The sequence below is a fragment of the Catharus ustulatus genome, chromosome 21 (assembly GCF_009819885.2).
Source record: "Catharus ustulatus isolate bCatUst1 chromosome 21, bCatUst1.pri.v2, whole genome shotgun sequence".
NCBI classification, from domain to species: Eukaryota; Metazoa; Chordata; class Aves; order Passeriformes; family Turdidae; genus Catharus; species Catharus ustulatus.
Window position 1 is genome coordinate 2,586,401 of NC_046241.1, and position 25,584 is coordinate 2,611,984.

Below are 25,584 nucleotides of genomic sequence, written 5' to 3' on the forward strand. Positions count from 1 at the left end.
AGTTGAAGGGTACAAGGGAAGAGGTCAATCTCAGCTGAAATCACTGCAGAGCCAAGAAGAGCCCTCATGTCCCCCCACCTCCCTAAAGTCAGCAGTGAGGGGTCTGTGTGTGCCCTCCGCCCCATCCCCACTGTGACATCCTGACACCCCTCCCCTCATCCCAGGTACGAGACCAGTGGCATTGGTGAGGCCCGGATCAAGGAGGTTCTCCTGGATGAGGATGATGACCTGTGGGTCACCCTGCGCCACAAGCACATCGCCGAGGTGTCCCAGTGAGTGCCCTGGGGCTGGTTTGCTGCCTGGGTGGGACACTGGCTTGGCATTGCCACCCACCCCACTGTGAGGGTCCCCTCCCCACTCACAGCTCTGCCCTGCTCCTCTCTCCAGGGAGGTGACCCGGTCCCTGAAGGAGTTTTCTTCCAGCAAGAGGATGAACACGGGTGACAAGGTGACCTGATGCATTACTGAGCTGGGGCTGGCACATGGTGGGGTCTCCTGGGGACACTTGGCCAAGGAAGAGGGGTGGTCGTGTTCCTGGCAGGGGGAGATGGCTGTGGGCTGGAAAGTGGGGTGCTTTGGGACAGCTCTGCACCCAGGGGTCAGCTTGCCCGAGCACAGGGTCTGAGCACCTCCCACAGCAGCTGCTCTGTCCCTGCTCCCTGAGTTGGTGACAGTGAGGGGACCCTGGTGGCAGTAGGATGTAAAAGTGGCCAGAAGCTGAAAGGCCCATCTGAGTCCCAGCCAGGCACACGAGGCTCCCAGAGGGAGAGCCTCAGGGAGGATTCCTCAGGGGATTTCTCCCAACTGTGCCCCAGTTTGCAGAGCTGCAGACCCCTCGTGCCTCTCAGCTTCAGGGGAGGAGACCTGGCAGTGACACATCAGGTGTCACCAAACCCCCACAGGAGGGCTCACGTGTGACCATGTCCCCTTCCCTCACAGACCACCATGAGGGACCTGTCCCAGATGCTGAAGAAGATGCCACAGTACCAGAAGGAGCTCAGCAAGGTATGGGGAGGGGGCACTGTGTGTTCAGTGACTGAGCCCACCCCACTCATGGGGAGCAGGAGGTGGCAGCTCTCCCCTGGCCATGGGTGGTGGCACAGGGACCCTCAGTGCTGCCAGCGCTGTGAGGTGACCACTCTTGTGTCCCCAGTACTCGACCCACCTGCACCTGGCTGAGGACTGCATGAAGCACTACCAGGGCACTGTGGACAAGCTCTGCCGAGTTGAGCAGGTACCAAATATTCCCCAGCCCCACGTTCCCCCAGGAACATTGGGGGTGCAGCTCCACCCTCGCAGGATGCAGTGGGGATGAGCTCGTGCTCTCTGCAGGACCTGGCCATGGGCACCGATGCTGAAGGAGAGAAGATCAAGGACCCCATGAGGGCCATTGTCCCCATCCTGCTGGATGGCAATGTCAGCACCTATGACAAGATCCGCATCATCTTGCTCTACATCTTCCTGAAGAATGGTGAGGATGCCTGGGCAGGGGTGTGGGCAGGGCTGATCCAGCTGGGAAAACCCAGCCTTGCCTCCCTGAGCAGGCTGAGTGTCCTGAGATGGCAGCAGAGGGGCTGTGTCCCCTCAGTGAGATTAACCCCTCCTGTGTCATTGGCAGGAATCACTGAGGAGAACCTGAACAAGCTGATCCAGCACGCTCAGATCCCGGCAGAGGACAGCGAGATCATCACCAACATGGCCCACCTCGGGGTGCCCATCATCACAGACGTGAGTGTGCTCCTCCCGCTGCCCCTGCCCCTCTGCTCTGGGGTGGCCTGGGGGGTGTCCCTGTCCCTGCTCAGGGGGCTCAGGGTGTCCCTGTGCTCTGTGCCCAGTCCACGCTGCGCCGCCGGAGCAAGCCCGAGCGCAAGGAGCGCATCAGCGAGCAGACCTACCAGCTGTCCCGGTGGACCCCCGTGATCAAGGACATCATGGAGGTGAGCCAGCCACCAGGGCAGGGCTGGGGCAGAGCAGGGAATTCCAGAGACACCCAGGAAGGGGCATGCAGAGACCTGGATGCTGCCAGCCCAGCCCAGTCACCTCTCTGAACACATGTCCTCTAGGCTGCTCCCTGCCGGGGATTGCAGCATGGTTGGGATATTTTGGGAGGCTTTCCTGGCCTCTGTGAGAGTGCTGCCTCCAGGTAGGATGCACAGAATTCCAGAATGTTGGAAGGGATACCAAGGATAATCCAGTGCAGACCCCCCAACAATCCCAGCCTGTCCATCCCTGGCAGCGCTGTCCAAACGCTCCTGGAGCTCTGGCAGCCTCGGGGCCGTGCCCATTCCCTGGGGAGCCTGGGCAGTGCCAGCACCCTCTGGGGGAAGAACCTTTCCCTGAGCTCCCCCTGAGCCTGCCCTGGCCCAGGGGGCAGAGATCAGTGCCTGCCCCTTCTCTTTCCCTCATGAGGTAGTTTTAGACTGCAGTGAGGTCTCCCCTCAGTGCGCACATACCAAACCAGACTTGCTCAGCATCCCTGGAATACAAATACAGTAACAGCTTGGGTTGTGTGTGTGCCACCATGGCCACCAAGGCTGGGTGGCCTTGTCAGGGCCTTACCAATGTACCAGCAGAGCCAGGGGACAGGCATGGATGGCTCTGTACAGCTGTGTCTGTGTCCTCAGGAGCTGTCACAGGAGCTCTGCACTGGGCAGTTCAGTGCGGCCTCTCACCTCAACCCAGCAGAGCCGCAGCTCCCTCAGGTCCCAGAAACACAGAGTTCGTATTTTCCTTTGTCACAACCCTCCCCTGGGGTGGCTTCACCCCCAGGACACCCTTCAGCCTCGCCCCCAGGACAGAGGGGCCTGCCCAGGGCAGCAGCAGCACCTCAGCAAGGTCTCCCAGGTGGCACTGACCCTCTGCCACTGCTGAAGCAGCAGCATGTCCCTGGGCTGAAACCTGCAGCTCAGCACCTGCTCCTGAGCTTCTCAGGAGGGGAATCCTGTGGGGCCAGGGGCTGTGCCTGGCTCCTGGCTGACCCCTGGCTCTCTGTCCTAGGATGCCATCGATGACAAGCTGGACACCAAGCACTACCCGTACATCTCCACCCGCTCCTCCGCCTCCTTCAGCACCACTGCCGTCAGGTGTGTGCCCTCCTCCCTGACCACCCCCAGCTGCACCAGCAGCCAGCCCAGCCCGGCCCAGGGCTGCATCCAGCAGCAGTCTGGGAGCTGCTCTGGGGCATTCAGGCATCCTGTGCCTCAGTTTCCCCTCAGGCCCTTCATGTCTCCATTCCCTTGAGGCACCCCAGCTCTCAGTTTCCCTCCCTCAGCCTGTGCCTCTGTATCCCTTCAGGAACCCCTTGTCTCAGTTTCCTTCAGGCATCCTGTGCCTCACTTTCCCTTCAGGCACCCTGTATCTCCATTTCTCTTTCCCTATGGATATCCTGTGTTTCCATTTCCCTTTAGGAATCCCATGTCTTTATTTCCTTTCAGGCATTCCATTCCTTAGTTTCCCTCGAGGTATCCCATGCCTCAGTTTCCCTCCAGGCATCCTGTACTTCTGCTCCCCTGTAGGAATCCCATGCCTCAGTTTTCCTTTAGGAATCCCATTCCTCACATTCCCTCTGGACTCCTGGTGCCTCAGTTTCCCTCCAGGCATCCTGTGCCTCAGTTTCCCTTGAGGTATCCCATGCTCAGTTTCCCTCCAGGCATCCTGTGCCCTCCATTTCCCTCAGCAATCCCATGCCTCATTTTTCCTTTAGGCACTCTATGCCTCATCTTTCCTTCATGCGTCCCATGGCCTCTGTTTTCCCCATGGCATCCTGTGCCTCAGTTTCCCTTTAGGGATCCCATTCCTCATTTTCTCTCTGCACTCCTGGTGCCTCAGAGTCCCTCTGGGGATCCTGTGCCTCAGTTTCCCTCCCTGTAACAGCACACAGTGCTCGTGGCTGGAGCACTGGACTTGCCTGCTGTAGCAGCAGTGTCTGTGTGATTGAATTGAGATGTGGTGCCTCGTGGCCGTCCTTCACCCTCCTCTTCCTCTCCTCAGTGCCCGCTACGGCCACTGGCACAAGAACAAGGCCCCCGGCGAGTACCGGAGCGGCCCCCGCCTCATCATCTTCATCCTGGGCGGGGTGAGCATGAACGAGATGCGCTGCGCCTACGAGGTGACACAAGCCAGCGGCAAGTGGGAGGTGCTAATAGGTGAGTGGTGGCCCCGGGGCTGGCCCCTCCCGCTGGCTGCTCATCCCACGCTCCATCCGCAAATCCCCGGCTCCAGACGACTGCGGGAGCTGGAACTCTGCGGAAAGGTTTCCTGTTGGCACCCCCGTGTGTCCCCGCACCTTCCCCATCTGGGTTTGTCACTCCAAACATCCTCGTTTCTGCTTCCATTTTTTCATGGCTCCTGGCTGGTTGGGTGAGAGGGGAGGAGGTTTGGCTGCTCGGATTGCTCCTCGGTTTTGGGGTCATTACAGGAAGAAAGGTGCAAAATAAAGAGGGGTGCAAACAGGAGCCAGGCTTTTCAGTTGCACAGGTCATGGAGAGGTCAGCTCCCATCTGTGCTCCAGGGGAGCTGTGAGTCAGGCACAGAGGACACCGTGGAAGCTCTGCCCGGTGTTAGCAAGGAGCTGTTAGGTCCCTAAAATTCCTGTGGGAAGAGCAGCTTGAATACACACAGTGTACAGGCTGCCATCTCCTCTGATGCCCTGGGTGCCTGGTGGAGCCTGTCCCCAGCATCTCTTCTGCTCCTTGGGAGCAGCATGCCAGGCTCCACCACCTCCTGCTGGCCCAGCTGTGTCCCTGTCACCCAGCTGCACGCTGCCTGTCACCCCATCTCATGCCGCCTCTCGCCAGGCTCCATCCCCTGCATGCGCCTCCCACGCTCCGGGCTCCAGCTGCCTCCTTCCTCTTCCTGCCCCCAAAAGCAGCTGCTGGTGGTGGTGGTGGCGTGGGGAGCCTCTGCACAGCCCTCAGCCCCGCTCTGTTCTCCTGCAGGTTCTACTCACATTCTCACTCCCACCAAATTTCTCATGGACCTGAGGCACCCCGACTTCAGGGACTCCACTAGGGTATCATTTGAGGATCAGGCTCCAGCAATGGAGTGAGCCAAAGAAACCAAGTAAAGGCCAGCTTACTAATGAAAAAGAAACTCTTCTTCCCCGAAGGGTTTTCTTTGATTCTTCTGTTCCTCCTTTTTTTACATCATTGTTTTTGGGGTTTTGTGGGGTTCTCCGATTAGAAAATGCTTGCGGTTCCTCCGAGCAGGTGGAAAAGCATCCAGTCAATCCCTCAGCCATGTCCCTGGCCAGCTCCTTCATGCCATGAGTTCCCCCTGGCCAGGGCCACAGGGGTCTGGGTCCTGCCTGCCCCACAGAGGTGTCCCAGCGCCGGGCAGGGGCACAGAGCTCCTGGATTCTGCCCTGGGAGCAGAGCAGGGCTGGGGGAGAGGGGCAGCAGTGGAGACCCCAGCCCTGCATCCTGGTGCATCCTCAGGGCCTGGGCACTGCTGGGACCCCCAGCTCTGGGGTGCTCTGGGATCCCACTCAGCTCAGGTTTGCTCTGGATAGGCAGGAGCCTCCTGACATTGCAGACCCCAAACCCTGCTCTGGGCTCAGCTCCTGCTGCTTTCACCTGTCAGTGAAACATTGACCTGCCAGTGCTGGGGGGCTGTGGGGCTGAGCCAGTGTGGGCAGCATGGTGGGAGCCCCACTGGCACCGTGCTGGGGCCCCCCTGAGCGAGGGGCAGCAGATGAGAGCTTTTTTTCCTTGTCCACTCCCAGCCCTTCCAGCCACCTCTGTGTCCCCAGGATGCTCTGTGCAGGTTGGGGGACCTGGGGCAGGTCCTTCCACGTCGGCTGTCACCCCTGCACCCCACCAGTGCCTCCTGCATGCCCCGTGGGTGCTGCAGTGACCCCAGTGCCACAACCCCCTGCACCAGCACCTCCCTCCAGCTCCATCCCTCGCCTCCATTCCTCCTCCTCTGTCCTCTTCCGTTCTCCATGCCCCCACAGCTCCCTCCCTGTCCCCACAGACTGCATTTCCCCGCAAGCATTTCCAGCGGCGCGGGGCCGGCGCCGCCAGGTAAGGGGGACCCAGGACAGCGGGGACAGGGCACAGGCTCCCAAAACCATCACTGATCCCCTGCACCCCTTCTCCTCTGCTCCCACAGGGTCCACGCACATCCTCACCCCACAGAAACTGCTGGACACGCTGAAGAAACTCAATAAAACAGAGGAAGAGAGCAGCAGTTAAAAGGAAACGCTGTCACCACTCGATGCCGACCCACGTCCCCGCCGGGCGCCCGGCCCCGGGTGCCACCCTGCACCCAGTGGCTCCAGCTTCTCTCTTGTTCTTGTGTTGACCCCCCCCCTCTCCCCTCCCAGCGCCTCCCCCATCTCATTTTATCCACAGGGATGGGATAACAGCCAAAAAAAAATAATATATATATATATAAGAAAATGGATGCATTGTGTTTAAGAGAAAAAGAAAAAAAATCTATATATTTGTAGCTGCAGCTGTGGGAAGCGCCCAGGAGCTCATTGCTGAGTAAACCATCTGCCCATTGCTAGTGAATATGGTGGGGAAAATGACAGAAAAACTCAATTTTTTGGGGAATGCTCCTCACTGGGGTCTCGTGTGGATGGGAGGACAGATGGATGGACGCCCCACACCGCTCAAGCCACTGCTCAGCGCGGGTGCCACCATCTGTCCCATGGCTTTTGGGGTGGTGGGTGCTCCTGCCAGATGTGCATGCCAACATCTGGATGGGAAGTTTGGGATGGGGGTGGTGTGGGGGTGCAGCCAGGACGCTTCACACCGTGGTAATTCCCGTGTGTAAAGGGACCAAACCGGTCAGAACTGGGAGCTGGGGCCCAGCTGCTTGCCACGGCCTTGCTGCAGCCCCGCCTCTCCCTGGGAATTCCTTCAGAAATATATATATATATATAAATAAAAAGCTATTTTATATATATATATATATCTCTGTGCTCTCTCTCCATGGATACCTCTCCATCCATCCCCACGGAAGCTCGGTGCCCGTGCCCAGCTCCGCTCGTGTCGTCCCGTGGTGAAGCGTTTTCTGAGCGTGCCGTCACCCTGAGCCCCCCCCAAAATCCCTCTGGGCCCTCCCCAAAATCCCTCTGGCCATCCCCAAAAATCCCTCTGGGGCCCCCAAACGCTCCAGGCCCCCCAGACCCTCTGGACTCTGTGTATATTATGACTGTGTCTTGTGACGTTCTTACGAGCTTGGTGTATAGTGATTTCCCCAAAACCTCTGATTTTAGTTGGGTTTTTATTTGACACCCTGGATGCCCCCTTTCCCTTGCATTAGATGCACTGCAATATTTTGGGGTCTATGGTTTTTGTTCTCTTCCCCCTGAGGCTGTGACCCCCCTTTTCCTTCCCTGAAATTGCTCTTTCTTGCCTCGTTGGTGGTTAGCCCCCCCCTTTCCCTCCCCTTCCTGTCTGCTCCTTGCCCATAAAGTTAAATATATATTTTTAGGGCAAAGGCTGTATCATTGCACTGATATTTGTTGGTTCCCCTTTGGTCTCCCAGCCCGTTTCTGTTCCTCCTTGGTTTAGCAATGCAAATGCTTCAGGATCTTGTATGTTGGACATTATTATTATTATTATTTTTTCTGTTACAGTTATTTATATAAAAAATAATTTATCAAAAAGGAAAACTTAAAAAAAAATAATCTAGTCTGTCTTGGAACTTGTTTACCTTGAAATTACTGGAATCTAAATGTTTGAAGGTGTTGAAGCACAAACATGTATCATCTCTGTATATCTGTTCTTCTGTACTAAAGCACTCGAGTGACTAAATAAAAGCGATCTCCATCCCTAGTGCAACTGGGGCTGTGCTGTGCTGCTCCCTCAGGGCCAGGAAAAGGGAACAGGCATGGGAAAATATTCCCTCCAACCCCCAAGGGAGGGCTCCTGGTGTGGTGATGCCAAACCCCCCAGGAGTGGCTTTGGGAAGGAAAATCCACACGAGTCGTCCAACCGCATTTATTTCCTTCAAAAATAGGTGATTTCTTCGTACAAAACACCACCCCAGTGCTTCTGCTGGGCGTTAAAAAATGGGGGATAAGGGAAAAAAAATAATTTGGTCCTGGCTACTGCATTTGGGATAATTAACCACACTTTCCACGTGCTCCCATCACGCCCTGGCTGGGCTGGGGGGCTCACAGCTTCCAGCTTGGGGCATGGGCAGGAGCAGAGGCAACCACAGACATATCAAACCTCTTTAAAATCTCCTAAACTTCTTTAAAATCCCCCAAACTCAGCCCTCTTCCCCCAAAAAGGAGGAGGGGACAGCCCCATTCCCAACCCGTGGGCTCATGGCAGGATCAGGCTCAGGGGGAGCTTGGAAGGCTCCAGAGCTGAGTCACTCACTGATCCCCCCTCCAAATGTGGAGATTTGTACAACAAATAAAAGCAAAAATAAATACATTTGACACTGGCACTTCAGGTAGGTCCTACAGATAAGCACAGGCTGAGGTGCTGGGGGTTTGGCTGGAGCCATCCCAGGAAAAGCTGCCCCAAGCACATCCTTTTCCCTAAAAAAGAGGCATTAACTCCTTAGAAACCCAGCTGGGAGGAGCAGGGCTCCACACCCCACACCTGCTTTGGTCTCAGCAGGTGCCTTCTCTACCAGCCCAGATTCCCTGAGCATCCCAGGGGAAAAACCTCAAATCCTTCATTTTCTGCCTGGGATCCAGGGAGGACCAGAAAAACCCCACAAATGCCCTAAGGGTTGTGCTGGAAATGCAAACCAGAATATTTATATATATGTATCTGTAGAAAGATATATCTATAGAATCAGATAGAGATCTGTACATAGACAGAACTATTCATGTCTCTATAGATACAGACATACAACTAAATATAGATATGCCTGCACCTAGATATATCCATTTACAGATACACATATATCACACACACACATTATAGATCATCAATCACTCAAAAGAGTGATTTAGCTGCTTACTAGCTAAAAAAATTCACATAAAAAACACAGGAAAAAAAAAAGTTTCCCCAGGGAGGATCCTGGTGGGTTCAAGTCCAAGGGCAGAGGGCACAGAACACAGCCCCTGGAAAGGGGTGGAATAGGGAATCCCAGGGAATCCCGGGGATTTCTGCCCTCACAGGCACAGAGGTAAATACAGCTGCCAAGGGGGCTCGACCCACAGCAGGTCAGAGCAGCCCCAGAAGTGCTCAGGGTGGGGTGGCACTGCCCATCCTGGGGGGACACAGGGATCCCCTTAGTCCCAGGGGATGGTGCTGCAGATGCTGGAGACTTCTGCCCTCACCTTCCCCCTCCTGCAGCTTGGGGGGTCCTGAAAACGGACAGACAGACAGACAAGATGTGCAGGGAGAGCAGGAAGGGGAACACCTCCAGCCCTGCTGCCCCCAGATTTGGCAGGGAGCACCCCAAAGGGATGCTGAGGGGGCCATGCTGCCCCTCCTCCTGCTCCTGATGGCAGGGAGGGCTTGGAGGCGCCAGCAGGAGGGTTTAGGGGTGCCAGCTGCAGGGTTTAGGGGTGACACCTGCAGGGTTTGGAGGTGACACCTGCAGGGTTTGGAGGTGCCAGCAGGTCCTCAGAAGAGGCAGGAGCCCCGTGGGCCCCGTGCCCGGCCCAGCTCTGCGGCCAGTGCCCGGCTCATGCGGGTCGTGGTCAGCCTCACGCTCTGGGCAGCCTCCACAGCCCGGCTCAGTGACCAGTTCAGCTCCTCCAGCTCCTCCAGGTCCAGGCTCAGGCAGCTGTGGTGGCCCTGGGGCCGGGGGGGACGCTCTGCCCGCCGGGACTTCGCAGTGACACCGAGGGGAACCCCGGCCAGGGCTGGGGCTGAGGTAGGAACTGCTGGGGAGCAGTAGCTGGGAAGGAGAAGGGACAGGGGCTCAGTGCTGCTCGCTGGCTGTGTCCCCCCAGGGCTCTGTGCCCTCCCAGGGCTCTGTGTCCCCACTCCCCCTTATCTCCATCCGTCTCCCCCATCTCCTCCATGCCCACCCTCTGAGGAGCTGGTGGCCCTTTCACCCCACAGCCATGGGCAAACCAGAGGATCCCTGGGATGGGGACAGTCCCTGCCCCTGCACCCCTGGGAGATGCTGACACCCCTCCCAGCCCCAGGGCATCCTTACAGCATGGAGGGCACGTAAGGCACGAGGGGGACGGGTGCCAGGCAGACGGTGGCAGTGGTGGCAGCCGGGGTGGCTGCCAAGTACCAAATTCCAGGCTGCTCCGGCTTCTCGGCTCCAGCGTGGGGACCTGGGCGACAGGAGCCACCAGGGCCACGCTCTGCTGCGGGGAGCAAGGTGGGTAGATGAGCCCAGGGGGGTTGGGTGTCCCCAGGGGGGTTGGGTGCCCCCAGGGGGTTGGGTATCCGCAGGTGACATCAGCCCCTGTGCCACTCTGGGCAGCCACTGCCGGGTGGGAGCAGACCCCAAGCACTGTCAGGGGGCTGAGGTTGTTCCTTGTCCCAGCACCAGCCCCGGGCAGGGAGGAGCTGTGTCACCCTTGTCACCCACCGTGCGTGGCTCTGTCCCTGCTGCCCGGCGCAGAGGGGCCCGAGGGTGCCCGGCAGGTGGGGCAGGACGTTCTCCTGGGGGTGCTGTGCTGGGGCTGCCGGGGGGCATCACCTCCCCCAAACCCGGCTGTGGAGAGAGGAAATCGGGAATGTCCCCGGCAGAGCCAGCCAGGGATGTCTGGGAAGAGCTGAGTGGTTTGGGGGGGGCTGCTGAGATGGGAGGGGGGTTCCCCTGCAGGGAAAGGGGGTCTGCAAAGGTGGGTTGCACTGGCACCTGGGACAGGGGACACTGCTCCCGGTGACACCAGGAACCCCAGGGAATCCCAGGAACTCCAGGTAATCCCAGGAAATTCTGCCCACACAGAACAGATGCCAAGGGGGTTTGACCTGTGCACGACCCACACGAGGTCAGAGCATGCCCAGAGCTGCCCAGGTTGGTTCCCTTGGGGGACACTGGGGAGAGCCTCAGGCCATGAGGAATGGGTTTGTCTGTCCCCTCCCTAAGCCTCTCCAGTTAATTAATTAAGGTCATTAGCAACTGTTAGGGGTGGTAGGGAAGGCTGGAAGGGGCTGGGGCCCACTCACCTGATGCCATCCTGTCCCTGTGACATCGGGGACACCCCGAGGTGCCCGGCTCTTCTCGGGGTGCCGGGGTGGCCCTTGGCGTGCCCCCCTCGTACCGTGTCCCTGCCAAACCCCAGCGTCAGCGTGGCCAGCGTCCCCAAGGTGAGGGTGGCCGCCTCCAGCCCCACACAGACCGCCAGCAGCACCCACCTGTGTACTGTCCCCGAAATGTCACCGCCCCCGGGGGCTTCCCAAGGGGCTTCCGCAGGGCGGGGGGGGCCCGGGGCCCGGCGGGGCACGGCTCGGACTCGGAGGCTGCGGCGGAGGACAGGGATGCGGGAGGGATCCGCGGGGACCGAGCTCCAGACCTGCAGGATGCACCCCGGGCTGAGCACTGCGGGGTCCGAGGGACCACCAGGACCTGGTCTCCGCGGTCCTGCAGCCCAGAACATCCCGCTGCCCTTGGGGAGGGGAAGTGGGGTGCAGGGAGGAGCGTGTCCCCTCTGTCCCCACCCCGGGGGGGTCCCACTCACCGAGGTCTGGCTCCTGCCTGTCCCGGGGCAGCGACGCCGACCTCTCCCTCCGCGGGGCTGTGACCCCGGGGGCCCCCCTGCCCCGCACCGGGGGGCTCGGGTCCCTGCAGAGGGGACAGAAACGCTGCCACCACCTCCACGCAGCAGGCTGGCAGTCCCCTCAAGCCTGCTCACAGCCGAGCTGGGGACAGGCTGAGCCTGGGGGTGTCCCCTCGCTGCCCCCCACGTCCCCCTGCCACCTACCCCGAGGGTGCTGCGTCCCGGGGGGACAATGGTCCGCTGGTCAGTGGCTGCGTCCTGCCCTGGGTGACACGGGGAGCGGCTTTTCCCTCGGGATAGCTGCGGGAGCGGCGCAGGCTCTCCTCCAGCCGCAGCCGCAGCCGCCACACCTCGTCCTGCAGCGCCCGGATGGCCTGGCTGCCCCGGGACAGATGTCACCGTGAGGGGGGCTGCACCCAGCAGGGACCCAGCAGTGCACCAGAAACCCCTCCCAGATCCTCCACAGCGGCATCCAGCAGCTGGACACCCCCAGAACCAAGCCTGGGGCTGGGCTGGCGTCAGTGCCAGTGGGTGCCTTGGGGGGCCCAGGGGGGTCTGGCGTGGTTTGGGGCGCTGGGGACACAGCCACTCACTCGCGCTCCAGACGGGAGCCCAGCAGGTCACAGTGAGCCGGCTCCAGGGACGGCAGGTCGGGGGACAGGAGGGTGGGGATGGCGTTTCGGGGGATGCCAGGGGGCTGGTTGGGCTCCTGGCCATGGCTGAGGGGTGGCCACCGGCGCTGGCACAGCTCCTGTCTCCCACCTCCGAGTCCGTGTGAGCTGGGGAGGAGGAGGCACAGTGATCAGAGACTGGGACACACCTCCTCCAGGGAGGGGGACACCAGCACCACAGGGAGCTCCGGGAACCCCACAAACCAGAGCCACAGAGCCAGGACCCCAGCTCTCTCTCCCTTGCCTGTGTACTCACTGCCATCGCCGTCGGGGTCCGGCCCCCCCTCGCTGCCCGCGCTCTCGGCCCAGCGAGGGGGGGAGCTGCCCTGGGAGGGGCTGCTGGGGGGCAGCCGGGACCCCCCTGTGCCCCCCGGCGGTAGATCAGGCTGTCTCGGAGGGAAGCGGGGCCGTCTCTCTCTTCCGTGGGGCACGGAGGGTGTTGGGGATGGCGATGGAAGGTCCCAGCGAGCCCGGAGTCCTGGAGAAGGGATGGGTCACCCCTGCTCATCTCCAGCCCCGCCAGAACCCTGCTCCCCACGCCCTCAGTGCCTCTCCCGCAAACCCTGCCCTCTTCAACCCTCCAAATCCCGCAGGCAGAGCCGAATTCCTGCCGTACCCCGGGCCGGGGGGAAGGTGCTCGGGGGTGTGCACGGGGGGGGACACCCTGCTGGCCTCCGAGCCCACGAAGCCGCTGTCGGTCTCTGGGGACACGATGCGCTGCTCCTGCAGAGGCAGGGCGAGAACAGAGAGCAGGATCAGTGCCCAGCACCCGGCAGCTCTGGGTGCTCTCCGGTGGGATCCGCAGCCCAAGGACTCACCTTGAGGGGCCCGTGCGGGGTGGCAGTGCTGCCTGTCCCACTGCTGCCGAGGGACACGGGCACCCGTGGTGGCGCAGGGACCTGCAGGGGGGCTTGGCAGAGGCTGGAGGCTCCTCAAGCAGCGGCAGGGGAGGGGTGGCCCCGTGTCTCCCCCAGGTTTGGGGGTCCTCTGGGGGGAACCGTCGCAGCTCTTCTCTGCGGGCGGTGCCTGTGGGGAGGGGATGGAGCAGGAATCATAGGGCAGGTCTGGTCCAGCTCTCCCATGGAGGCTGTTAACCCTGAGGTAAAACTGGAGCCCGATGTCAAACCTCCTGCTCACCCCCGCCTGGGCACTCGCCCTCTCACAGCACTTACAGGGGCAAGGTCTGGAGGCTGGGCCCCTCCTCGAGTGACCGTGTCCTGCTGGGGACCCTGCTGGCGCCACCGTCCCCTGTGCTGGGTGCATCCACCTCCTCCTGGGACCCGCTCTCTGCCAGGCTCAGCCGCTCCAGGCTCAGCGACTCCGGCAAGGACTTGAAGTGCTCGTACCTGGGGGGACCCGCGGGCAGGAGCGGGTGGGTTTGGGGACATGCTCCGTGCCCGTGTCCCCCCTGCCCCGCTGTGACAGCACTCACTGCTCCAGCAGGTCCCCGAAATCCTCCTCCACTTGGTGCTGCTTGTGCCAGAGGGGCCAGGGCAGCCCCCCTGCCACCCCCTCAGTGTCCCCTGCTGTCCCCCGATGACCCTCCACCAGCGCAGGGCTCTGGGAACAGCGAAAGGGGCTGAGAGAGGCAGCCCCCACTAAACGCAGGGAGGTGGGGAACATTCACACCCCCAGCTCACCTCGGGGTGCGGGGAACATTCACACCCCCAGCTCACCTCGGGGTGCGGGGAGTGGTCGGCCGGCGGTGGGGACGGGGCTGGGGGGCAGCGGGGCTGCGGGGGGGGTTGAAGGAGGGTCTGCAGGGGAGGCTGAGGGACGGGCTGAAGGAGGGTCTGAGGGACGGGCTGCTGCCTGCCCCCCGGCTCCAGCCGCTCCTTGAGCCCCTCCAGACGCAGCCCCAGGCGGTAAATCTCCCCTTCCACTGCCCTGCAAGACACCAGCCATCAGTGCGGGGGGACAGCGACCCCCGGGGGCTCTGGGGAGGGGGTGGCAGGGGGATCGAGCACGTACCGGTCAGGATCAAACCCCCCTGCAGCCTCCGGGAGCTGCTGCCGGCACCGCAGGTATTCCCGCTCCAGCGCATCCTGTGCGTCCTTCAGCATCCTCATCCTCTGCGGCACAAGGGTGCGGGGTCCGAGCCTGTCCCCTGGGCACCGCCACCCCCCGTGGTCCTGCCCCGCCCCCGGCTGGGCTCCGGGAAGGGGCTGACACACCTGGAGCTGTTCCGAAGGTGAGGGAGTCCCTGCACGCATCCAGCTTTCGAAGGATTCCACCTGTCCGGATGGTAGGGATGAGCCCCCTCCGCACCCCCGAGACCCCCCCCAGTATGAAGCATCCCCAGAGACTGCTCCAGCGCGATCCCCCACTGCAGCCCCCTCCCCAGCACCCCGCAACACTTCCCCTCCCCACAGCCACCTCCTGCAGCATCTCCCAACCCCTCCCACCCAGACCCCTCTTGAGTTGCCCCCAGCACCCTCTGCAGCACCTTCCCAGCCTAATCCCCCCCAAATCCCCTCCCCACTGCCCCACACCGGCAGTCCCCACCAGCACTCTCCCCAAAAAAACTTCCCTATGCAGCCCCCCCTCAGCCCCCAGCTGTCCCCTCTACAGCTCCCCTTTCCATCTCTCCACGCCCCAGCCCCTCCAGCAGCCCCCCATCCTTGCCTGTGCCTGCAGCCTGCGGCTCTGCCCCGCCAGTGCCCGGGTGAGCCGGGGGCCGGGGCAGCAGCACGGCCCGGGGCAGGTGGGGCAGCACCCCCCGGGCAGAGGAGGGGACCGAGGTTGGGGTGAATCCCCCCGCTCTGACGGTCCGGGGGCTGCAGCTGCGAGAAAACACGAGGACAAGTGACACCGCAGCACTGGTGACACCGGCGTGGGGAAGGCGCTGTGGGGGAGAATCCCCCCAGAACCGAAACAGGGGGGTGGTGAGCTGGGCAAGGCACATGGATCAACACACCTGTAGCTGGCGAGGCCGGGGCTGTGGCCATGCCCAGAGCCGCAGTCCGTGCCTGCGGGATGCTGAAGGTCATCACTCGGCTCCCGCTGGCCACGGTGCCCATGGCGAGGCTGCGGCTGGGCTGTGGCGGGTCGGAGAACAGGCTCACCTGGGTAGGGAGAGCGGGTTTGGGCAGGCAGCCTGCACGCCGACCCACCCAGCGTGCCCTGCAGCACCTGATGGGCACAGGAGGGTGGGGTGAAGGTGCGGACACGCGTGCGGGGGTCGGCTGGCACAGCCCTGCCTCAGTTTCCCCACCCACGCGGTGGTGCAGGGCGGGAGGTGGCAGAGGTGACACGGGGACGCGCTTCCGCCCGTGGGCCTGCCATCTCAGAGAGAGGTGCCCTGCCATTCCGGGGACAATCCGGCTCGGCCACCACCCTGGCACGGAGGGCACCCCGCCAGGGGAGGGGAGACGGTGTCCCCAGTCTGCTGTGGCCTCTGCGGTGGCCTCAGCCCTGCTCCCTGGGCTGGGACTGCTCAACCGCAGCTCCCCGGGAGGAGGAAGAGGAGGGGGGCCAAGGGAGGAAAACACAACAAATAACCTCAGGGCGGGGGGGGAGCAGAGTGGGGACCCCCCAGGTATCCTGCCCCCACCCACCCTGGCGCCCAGGCGCAGCTGGTCGATGGTGTTCTCAGCCTCGGCGTACTTGGTCAGCAGCTTGTGGTAATCGTCCTGCGGGGAGGGGACACCGGTGGGTGACAGCCCCCGGCACGGGGGATGCCCCAGGGGTGCTAAAGGGGAGAGGCAGCCCTGTGTGGGGACAGCAAGGCCCATGGGAGGAGTGCAGAAATGCCCTCTCCAAAACATCCGACCCATCTGTGCAGACGTGGCCCTCCCTGCTCTGCGTGGGGAGAGCCCCCCTCTCCTCCCGGGGGGACAAACACCCTGAGGGTGACAAGCTTGGGGGGGTGACCGCCATCCCGGGGGACATGAGCATCCTGTACCCAGCCTGAGCGCTGCCCACATCCCGGCTCCTTCCCTCCTCGCCAGCTCCATGGAGGGGTGAGCAGCACCAAACCCCGACCGGTGTCCCAGGGACAGTGACACCCCCAGCACGCCCTGCTGCCCCCACCCTGGAGACCCTCCCAGCGCGGCCTCTCTGCCTGAGCCGGGCATTACCTGGAGCTGCTGCACCAGCGCCGTGGCTTGTCTGGGGGACCTGAGCTCCTGCGGCAGCCCGGCCGTGCTGGGGGGCTGCGGGGACACCCCCTCCCCGCTGCTCAGCAGCACCTCCCGGACGATTTCGGCCGGGGATTTGAAGCCGATGGGGTGGCCGGGGCCGTGGGGGCGGGCGGGCAGCACCCGGCCCCGGGGTGGGCGGTAGCTCTGGTCGAACTTCACCCGCGCCTCCACCTTGGAGAGGTCGGGCAGGGGGTGGTTGAGGCGCCCTCGGCCGTACTGGGTGGCCTCGGTGCCCGTTCCCGAGGGATCTCTGGTCCCCTTGCCACCCGTTCGCCTCCGGGGGCTCAGGGACCGGGACTGCCGGGCGGGCTTGGGGGGCACGGCCGCGGGCGCTGCTTTCTTGGGCACTCGGGATCTGCCGTGCCCTTGGGGTGCCGGGGGATCCCCAGCGCCCTGGGGGTGCCCGCTGGGTGCCGAGCCAGCAGTGCCGGGGGCTGGCACCCCTGTGCCACCTGTCTGGGGCTCGGGGACACGCTCGGGGCTGGGGTCATCGGGGGAGAGGTGCAGAGGGAGGCTCCGTCTCGGGCTCCATTCCTGCCTGTGCCCCTCGATGTGTCCCCGGCCGTGCCCCAGCCCCGGTGCTGGCGGGACGGGCTGGCAGGGCCAGGGCTGCTGTCCGACAGCCCTGAGGTGTCCCCTCCTTCCGTGCTGCAGCCCCGGGGCTGGCAGAGAGCCCGGCCGCCCCTCAGCGCCTCGGGGCTGCCGCTGGAGGCCGAGCCCCAGCAGCCCTCAGAGGACAGCTCGGGTAGGGCTCCCCATCGCTCTCTGCCCCCCAGGGCCCCTCATCCCCCCCGGAGCTGCCCCGCTCCTCGGGCGAGTCCTGCCGCGGCTGCCAGCGCCCCTCCTGTGCCGGGGACCCCTCCTGTGCCGGGGACCCCTCCTCCAGATCCTCGCTGTCACCTGCAAAACACCGGCACGGCGGGGCTGTCGCCACCCCAGACACAGGCGGTGTCCCTTGGCTCCAGCAGCGGTGGGACATTCGGGACCACCCCTTTTGGGCAGGAGGGAGGGCAGGACTCACCCCACGGGGGGCTCCTGGCACCCTCCCCCAGGCCGATCACCCCATCCTCGTCCATCCGCCTTTCAAAGTCGTCTTCTTCCTCCTCCTCCTCCTCGTCCCGGCCGTGCCAGCGCGTCAGCTGTGTTTGTGTCCAGCGCAGCCATGGTGCCGGGCTGGCCATGGCCGCGGGCGCGCCGGCCCCGTCACTTGTGTCGCTTCATGGCCCGGCGGCGGTGGCGGCGGGCTGGGGACCTGCTTGTCGCGAATGTAGGTCACAGCATCGCCGCCGCGTCCTGGGGGGGCCGGGGGAGAGGGAGGGATGCTCAGCGGGACGTGCTGGGCTCTGCTTGAGCTGGTTCCCCCGCGCTGGCTGGGTGCTCCCTGTCCCCCAAATCCCGGGGACAAAAGCAACCCCCGATGAGGGGGGGACACTCTCGGATCACACCCCCCGCTCTGTGTCCCATCACGAAGCTGGAGCTGCCACATCTCTCCTTGTGGGGAAGGAGCCCCTCAGGGCCACCCCAAAAGGTTTGAACACCCAGCCCATGCTGGCACCCCGTGGATGTCACCCCAGCCGAGCAGCCACACCCTGGGGAGCACCTGCAGTGCTGGGGAGGCAGGAGCACCCCAAAGACCCCTCTGGATGTGGGGGCTGACAGTGAAAGGCATCACAGCAGAGATCTGCCACACAAATTTCACCGATGACCCCGAGAATGAGCTCCCCCCTCACCCCCACCCGGGGTTTCCATCAGCAGCTGGAGAAACGCTGGATGCCAAAACCCCAAACGTGGGTGTGGCAAGAAAGGCCACGGGGTTTTCCAACCAATGCTCCCTCTGCTGGATTTGAGCCCCATAGTTTGGCCTGGGGGTCAAACCAGGCACCACCAGCCCCATGCAGGGGACACTCACCCTGTACCAGCAGCCCCAGGACATCCCCATCACCGTGACCCCAAGGAGAGTCCTTCTGAGCAGCCCAACACCTTCCTGTGCCTGTGGGGCAGCCGAGCTTTGCAAAAGGAGGAAATGATGTTTCCTGCAAGTTTGCAGGTGGCCACAAAAGTTTTAACCCCATCCGGCCCTGCGCAGTGGGGGCTGAACCCTCCTTCCACAGCATTTTCCACCAAAACCTTTGTTTTTTAATCCAGTTCAGAGCAAAATGCTGTAGGAAGGGAGGGGAGGGAGATCCCTGAGACCATCAGCAATTGTTCCAATAAACATCAGCGTGAGGACCTTCCAGGAGACCTAAAATTAAGATTTAAAGCCCCAAATTTCAGCCAGGTGAACCCCATCCTTGGAAATTTGCCCAGATTCCCAAAGGGAGGGTCCAGCTGGCCCCATCCTGGGATGCTGCTCACAATCCCAGGGATGCTGTGGCTGTACCCAGGAGCTGTGGCCTGTCTTGGCACATTCACAAGCAGGCAATTAAGCCAGCTCGTTACTGTGTAATTAGTGGCACGCAGAGGACAGCTTGACAAGCTAATGAAACCACAGCACAGTCCCTGGGGTGGCTGCTCTTAGCCAGAGGGTGCTGTGGTGATTTTGGGGTGCTGCTGGCTCAGGGATGGTGGTGATGAGGAGTAAACCTATCCATGGCACCCATGTGCTCTGGGAAAAGTCCTCTCATCCACTCCCAAGCCTCAGATCTGCAAATTCTTTGGGTGTTTGTGAGGTTTGAGGCTGTTTTCCAGCACCACCTGACACCAAGGGCATCATCCTTGCAGCAGCTTTGCTCCCAGCCCTGCCTGCATCCTTGGGACATTCCAGGCAGGAGCAAACCCCAAAGCATCCCTTAGGGTCTTGCAAACCTCCTGGGGATAACCGAGGGGATAACTCCATTCTCCACACCTGGAGATGCTCCACAGCTTCTCCTGCCACCGGGAAGGACGGGGCTGCCCATGGGATTCTTCGGACTCTGAGCTACTGAAACCAAAGAGGGACTTTGGCTTTAGCTCCTCCCTGAGCTGGGATGTTTCCAGCCCCAAATCCTTACACATATCCCAGAGATCCCCACCGAAGTGCCTCCCATCCCACCTGGAGCCCTGCAGGATCCCAGAGCGATGAGGAGCCCCAAACACCACACCCAGGATTCCCAGAGGGAGAGTGCTGGCTGAAGGGAGCCTGGGGGTCCTGTTCTCTTGGGATAAAGGAGATTAAAACATCCCCAAAACATTTCTGGTGTTTCTTTAACCCCACCCCAGGCAAGGGATGGAGATGTTGCATCTCTTGAAGGAGGCCATGCCTAACCCACATGCCACTGGCTGTCACCCCATTTCTGAGCAGTGGTTCCCACAGCAGCTGGAGGCTGCAGAATCCACTTCCAAACCCAGCCACATTTATTGCTTTCCCAGAAAGTCCCTCTGCTGATGGTCATGGTGGCAAGAGCAAAAAAATCTCAAGATTCTTTTCCCCTCTCTAAGTGATTTTCTCGCCGTTATGGGAGCACAGAAAAGCTTGAAAAATGATGTGGCTTCGTGCTCAGCAGCCACAAATCAAACAGAAACAATCCCAAATGTGTGTGTAGAAATGCAACCATATATTTTAATTTTCCTCTTCGAAAGCCAGGATTTTTGCAACAGGCAACTGAAAACACAGCTACAAAGAAATGTAAAAGCCTCAGTTAGAAAATCCTGAACTCTGCTCTGCCCCAGCCCCTCAACACATCTCCTGCCCTACAAATCCCAGCCAGGGCTGTCCCAAATTGTGGCTCGGGGTGGAGGTGCTCAGCTCAGCCCCAAACCCCTGATCCTTTCGGAGGCAGCGATCCCATCCCAGTCCCACTCTGCCCCTCGGGAAAGGCGGAGGTGCGAGGCTGAGCCCGCCCAGCCCATTAACGTTGGGGCAGGGAGGCAGCAGCCGCCAAGGCCGGCACCAAACCCACCGCTGGGTTTATCAGTGGTGACAGCAGAGGAGACAGGAGCATCCTCCGCCCCAGGGCTCGCTCGGTGACAAGGAAGGGGGGGACAGGGCTGCTGTCACTCTGCCTTCACTGCCCTGTCAGCCCTGTGCAGAGCAGGGGGATGGGGGGCTCTAAACCCCACACCTCCATCCCCACACCCTCCTTCCTTCTGTCCCAAAAATCGCTGGTCTGGGACGGGTTAAAGCCCTCCCTGCACATCCCTGCCCGTCTGGGATGCAGGGGAAGTGCTTAAACCCAGTCCCAGGCAAGGGATGGATATTTTGCAGCTCTTTTAGGGAGGTTTGAAGGAGGCCAGAACGGCCTCGGGCTGAAACTTGGCAAGGGATGTCTGCGCTCCAGGAGGGAGAAATTCCTGGTGTATAAACCCTTTTTTAAAGACCACAGAGCCCCGTTTTTATGGGCATGAAAGAGGGCAGAGAAGCGGAAACGCTGCGTTCTTAGTTTGCATTATTTCCTAGTAGAACAAGGGCGGGACCATCACAGCGAGGAAGAGCCTGACAAACCTCCCTGGTCTCTGAAAGCGCACGCCTGTCACCACGACTCCAAAGCCCACGTGTCACCCCAATTCCAGCGGCTGGGGGGCCATGTCCCCCCCCAGCCCCCCATACTGGCACCAAAACCTCATAGAAATGTCATTTTTCCATCACTTGCAGCCAAGCAAAGCCCCAGGGCAGGACAGCTCCTCTTTCCCACCCCGTCCCTGGCACACGGACCCTCCTGGCCTGGCGGGGACACCCCGGGTGCACCCCCAGGGCTGAAGTCCAGACACCCGCAGGGCCGGATGGCCGTAATGCCCTGAAGGACAGCCCTAATCCCCGTCTGGAGAGCGCTGCCGCTGTCCCCCCGCCTGAGATCCCTGCTTAGCACAGGGCAGGGAGAGGCTGGGGACACGGCAGGGCAGCTGGCCCGGGTCATTGTGCTGGGGTGAGCCAGCCACAGCTGCTCTGGGCACCCTGTGCCACGGCCTCAACCTCCCACAGCAAAAATTTCTCCCCAGTTTCCCATCTATCCCTGCTCTCTGTCAGTTTGAAGCCATTCCCTGTGTGCTGTCCCTCCATCCCTTGTCCCCAGTCCCTCTCCAGCTCTCCTGGTGCCCCTTTAGGCTCTGGGGGCGGCTCTGAGCTCTCCCTGAAGCTCTTTCATCCCCAGCTCTCACGGACAGAGCCTGCCCTGCCGCGCTCTCCGGCTGCCCTTGAACTTTCAGAGGTGATTTAGCCCTGCCCGGAGGGTACCGAGAGGCTGCGGCGGAGCACGGGACACCCCGGGCTGCAGGAACGCGGCTGTCCCTTCAATAAAACGCGGAACTGAAGCCGAAGTTCCCCGGAGGAGCCGCCGGCAGCTCCCGGCCCCGCAGCCTCGGCCGAGCCCCGGCCGTGCCTCCGAGCCGCCTCCGCAGCCCCTGACGAAACTCTCCCGGAATCCTCCGGCCCGGGCGGGGAGGAGGCACCGCCACAAGAAAAGTTACGACAAGTTTCCTCGGGGCCACGAAGGCTGCGATGGCGTGGGGAGGACACGCCTCGGGCAGGAGCGGCGTGTGCCGCATCCTCCCGGCGTGTCCCGCATCCTCCCGGGTGTCCCATGTCCCCGGCCGCAGGGACCCCGCCGGGGCTCAGGGTTCCCCCGCTCCGCCCAGGCAAACCCAAGCGGCTCCTGGCTCGTGAGCCAGCCCTGCCCGAGCCGGGCTCAGCAGAGCCGGGCTCAGCAGAGCCCGCAGCTCTGGATGCGGCCCCGGGATGGGGCCCGCGGGCTGTGCCTCCAGCTGTGCCTCCAGCTGTGCATCCGGCGGCGCCCCGGGGGCCCTCTCCCTCCTTGCAGCTGCAGTAGGCGGCTTGCAGGCAGCAGCCGAGCCATTCCCGCTCCCCCCGGGCACAGCTGGGGCACATCTGGCCCGAGGGCACCGCTGGAGAGGCGCCTCCAGCCCCGCGCGCTGCCCACCTGTAGGGAGGGCCCGGCCGGCGCCTCCTCCGCCGGCGCTGGGCGGCTCCGGTCCCGATTCCGATCCCAGTCCCGGTTCTGATCCCGATCCCGATTCTGATCCCGGCCCCGGTCCCGATCCAGCCCGGCCCGGCCCCGCCGGACAAAAGCGCGGCCCGCGGCGCTAGGGGGCGGGGCCTGCCCTTATTTGCATATCCTCCCTCTCTGCCAATCCGCGCGCGGGGAGGGACATAATAAGCATAAACCCCGCCCATCCTTCGTTTGCCTATCCCGCGGCTGGCAGCCAATCAGAGCCGCGGCTGAGGGAACCTCATTAGCATAATTTATGCAGCGCGGGCACCCCCTGGCGGAGCGCTGCTCATGGATGGGATGGGATGGGATGGGATGGGATGGGATGGGATGGGATGGGATGGGATGGGATGGGATGGCATGGGATAATGGGATGGGATAATGGGATGGGATAATGGGATGGGATAATGGGATGGGATAATGGGATGGGATAGGATGGGATGGGATGGGATGGGACGGGATGGGATGGGATGGGATGGGATGGGATGGGATCCATAGGATGGGATGGGGCTGACACAGACCATCCCCTCCCAGCCCACCACCTCCACCACTGCACTCCCACCCACCCTGCCCACCCTGGGAAGCTCCCAGGATATCAAGGAAAATATCCCGGCACTTCTGCTCCTTCCTACCCCTCACCCCAGCCCCGAAGCACCCCCCAAGTGCAGCCTTTTTTCTACCCTGATAGATTTATTGAAAAATTAAAAGCACAAGCTCTGTATATATAAATACGACGACATTGCCAGCGATTTACAAGGCCTCCGGTTGCTCTCTCTTTATCCCCACCCACCTGGGCACCTCGGGGACCACCCAAGGGAGCAGCAATCCCCCCAAACTCCCTCCAGGGACCCACTTGCTGTGTGTGTGGCACTCTAATGACAGCAGGGACACCCAGACTGCGCCATCCTCCTGCCCCGGTCCCAAGCTGGCCGAGGGGAGAGGATGTTCCCTACCCCAGAGAAGACAGGGACGGAGACTTTAAGGGATGTGCCCGCTCTCAGCCTGCCCTATGCGAGGCAGGGGGGACATTTGGGGACAAGCTGGGGGTGTCTGCGCGTGCGGGGTGGCGCGGCCGGCGAGGGGAACGCTGCTGTCACACCTCGGCGCCATCCTTCATCCCCATCCGAGTGCTCCCCACCCGCCAAACCCCGCTCCTAAAGGGCCACGTTGAATTCTGTGACCAAGAAATCGATGTAGTCCTTTTCCTTCAGCTTGAAGGCCTCGGCGATGATGCGGGCGGCCTCCCGGTGCTCCTTCCCTCGCAGCCCTGTGCCGTTCACCTCCAAAATGACGTGTCCCACCTTCAGCTTCCCGCAGTTGTGTGCCGAGCCCCCCCGCTGCAGGAGACAGAGAGAGGGGTCAGCTCATGTTCCCACTGCTCTTTGCATCAAGCAGGGGGAAAAAAAATTCATATCTGACATGATGGATGTGAAATATTTCACTTTTTGGGGAGAGGGGATGAATTTGGCTTCTCCCCTGATTGTTCCTGGAGCATGATGCCAGCTGGGATGGCCAAGAATAACCAAGGCAAAGTCAGCTCTGCTTTTTTTTGCTGTAAATAACTTGAATTTTGCCCCAAGTAAACAGCAAACAGGGAGACAGCTCCGGAGGGCTCAGTTCCCTGGCTCCCATCCACCATTCCCCCTCCTCAATCCTCTGTCTGGCAGTTTCCAGACATCTGGAGAGAGCAGCCAAGCTTTCAGGAGTGCCCTGCTCCCCTCGGAGATGTCTGGAGCAAACGGCTGGCTCCCAGGAGAGGTGTTCTGGGATGGGATCATCCACAGGACACAGACACAGCCTGGGGAGGTGCAGGGCTGTGTGGTGGGACGGACAAACCCCCAAAACCCCCTGGCCAGGGCTCAAGGGTTTGCCCAGGGAGGAGAAGGATGTACCTGGATGGTGACGATGCGGGGCAGCGGCTGCCGCGTGTTCGCGCCGCCCTCGATGGCGATGCCCAGGGTGGGAGCGCTCTTGGACACCCGGATCAGACACGACGTGGGCTCCAGGAGCCCGGGCTGTGGGGACAGATGGTAGCACTGCCAAGGGGGCCTGGACACCGTGTGCCAGCTGTGCTCCCTGGGCCAGGGCCCCACAGCAGGCAGGGACCCTGATGGCCAGCACAGAGGGACAGACACAGCCTGCAGTTGCTTTCTGACTCCTGACATCTAAAATCCCAGCTCTGGGCAGGTCTGGAAGGGTTTGGGAAGGAGCAGAGCAGCTCTGTGCCTGCCTGCCTGTGTCCCTCAGCCTCACCACCATCAGAAACCCTCTAAGTTATGTCTGACACCCACTGCTACCTTCCCTTTTGGGCGACAGGTGACTTCATTCACGTGGTTTGTGGATGTCCCTTTAGTACCAGGAATTCTCCCATGCTCGCTGGAGCTGGGAGGGATGGGATTTACCCAGGACAGAGTGAATCAGCCCTACAGTGCCTCTCTCAGCCACTCCTGAGCCCTTTCTATCCCAGCTAAGCATGGACACGCGGTTGCTGCCTGTGGGCAGAGGGAGGGGAACGGGCTGGCCAAGGCAGGGGACACATCCCCAGTGCCCCCTCCCACACAGGGCAGCTCCCCAGCCCCTCACCGGCTTGGACGCCCCTTCTGCCGCCCCCTCGCTCCTCGTGGCCTCCTTGAGGCTGCGGCTTTTCCCGGGGCATGGCTGCCGGCTCTTGTCCTTGCCGCTCGTCTCGACCTCCCCGATGTCCACCCCGCTGTCCTCGCTGAGGGTCTGCCCGCTGTCCGACAGCTGGGAGAGCGTGGAGGCTGGGGAGAGACGCGGCGTTAGCGGGCGGGCAGCGCCAGGGCCGGGCTGGCCGAGCGCACACGGGCCACGGGCGAGGGCAGCTCTGCTCCAGAACCGGGCAGCTCCACTCCAGAGCCGGGCAGCTACGCTCCAGAACCGAGCAGCTCCGCTCCAGAGCCGGCAGCTCCGCTCCAGAGCCGGGCAGCTCCGCTCCAGGGCCGGGCAGCTCCGCTCCAGGGCCGGGCAGCTCTGCTCCCGGGCTGAGCAGCTCCGGTCCAGAACCGGGCAGCTTCCCTGGGATTCACACCGGAGCTGCAGAGCAAGGCTCCCAAGCAGAGCCCTTCAGAACCATGGAATGGCTTAGGTGAGAAAAGCCCTCTCAGACCATCGAGTCCAACCATAAGACCAGCACTGCCAAGGCCTTTTCGAAATCAAGTCCCCACGTGCCACATCTACATGGCCTTTAAATTCTTTCAGGGATCTCCTGAAATTCTTTCATA

At 62.0% G+C, this 25,584-nt stretch overlaps 3 protein-coding genes across 4 annotated transcripts in view; 1 reads left to right on the forward strand and 2 right to left on the reverse strand.

Annotated features, from left to right (window-relative positions):
- Positions 1-7,793, forward strand: part of STXBP1 (syntaxin binding protein 1) — a 20,176-nt gene extending 12,383 nt beyond the window's left edge. The window contains exons 10-20 of one of the 2 annotated variants that reach the window (XM_033077337.1): positions 165-272; positions 388-448; positions 940-1,005; positions 1,154-1,234; positions 1,333-1,471; positions 1,619-1,728; positions 1,836-1,937; positions 2,998-3,083; positions 3,991-4,145; positions 4,938-5,061; positions 6,112-6,179. In XM_033077337.1, the coding sequence (XP_032933228.1) occupies positions 165-272; positions 388-448; positions 940-1,005; positions 1,154-1,234; positions 1,333-1,471; positions 1,619-1,728; positions 1,836-1,937; positions 2,998-3,083; positions 3,991-4,145; positions 4,938-5,047 (1,018 nt within the window). In that variant the 3' untranslated portion in view covers positions 5,048-5,061; positions 6,112-6,179. Of the gene's footprint in view, positions 1-164; positions 273-387; positions 449-939; positions 1,006-1,153; positions 1,235-1,332; positions 1,472-1,618; positions 1,729-1,835; positions 1,938-2,997; positions 3,084-3,990; positions 4,146-4,937; positions 5,062-6,111 lie in introns of both variants that reach the window. The other variant, XM_033077338.1, reaches the window with a different exon arrangement.
- AKNA (AT-hook transcription factor) lies at positions 7,466-17,602 on the reverse strand. The gene is given in 21 exon segments (XM_042779889.1): positions 7,466-9,822; positions 10,087-10,246; positions 10,474-10,599; positions 11,058-11,159; positions 11,285-11,404; positions 11,570-11,673; positions 11,813-11,986; positions 12,202-12,387; positions 12,536-12,757; positions 12,896-13,002; positions 13,098-13,305; positions 13,452-13,625; positions 13,712-13,839; positions 13,956-14,166; positions 14,251-14,351; positions 14,454-14,513; positions 14,905-15,062; positions 15,197-15,344; positions 15,837-15,911; positions 16,359-17,149; positions 17,443-17,602. Coding segments are annotated over 21 exon segments (3,792 nt in total). The 3' UTR covers positions 7,466-9,545.
- A 5,416-nt stretch (positions 17,603-23,018) lies between these two features.
- Positions 23,019-25,584, reverse strand: part of WHRN (whirlin) — a 46,445-nt gene continuing 43,879 nt past the window's right edge. Inside the window, exons 11-13 of the mRNA XM_033077751.1 lie at positions 24,926-25,104; positions 24,235-24,357; positions 23,019-23,679 (exon numbers count right to left, since the gene is read on the reverse strand). Coding sequence (XP_032933642.1) covers positions 23,497-23,679; positions 24,235-24,357; positions 24,926-25,104 — 485 coding nt within the window. The 3' untranslated portion in view covers positions 23,019-23,496. The remainder of the gene's footprint in view (positions 23,680-24,234; positions 24,358-24,925; positions 25,105-25,584) is intronic.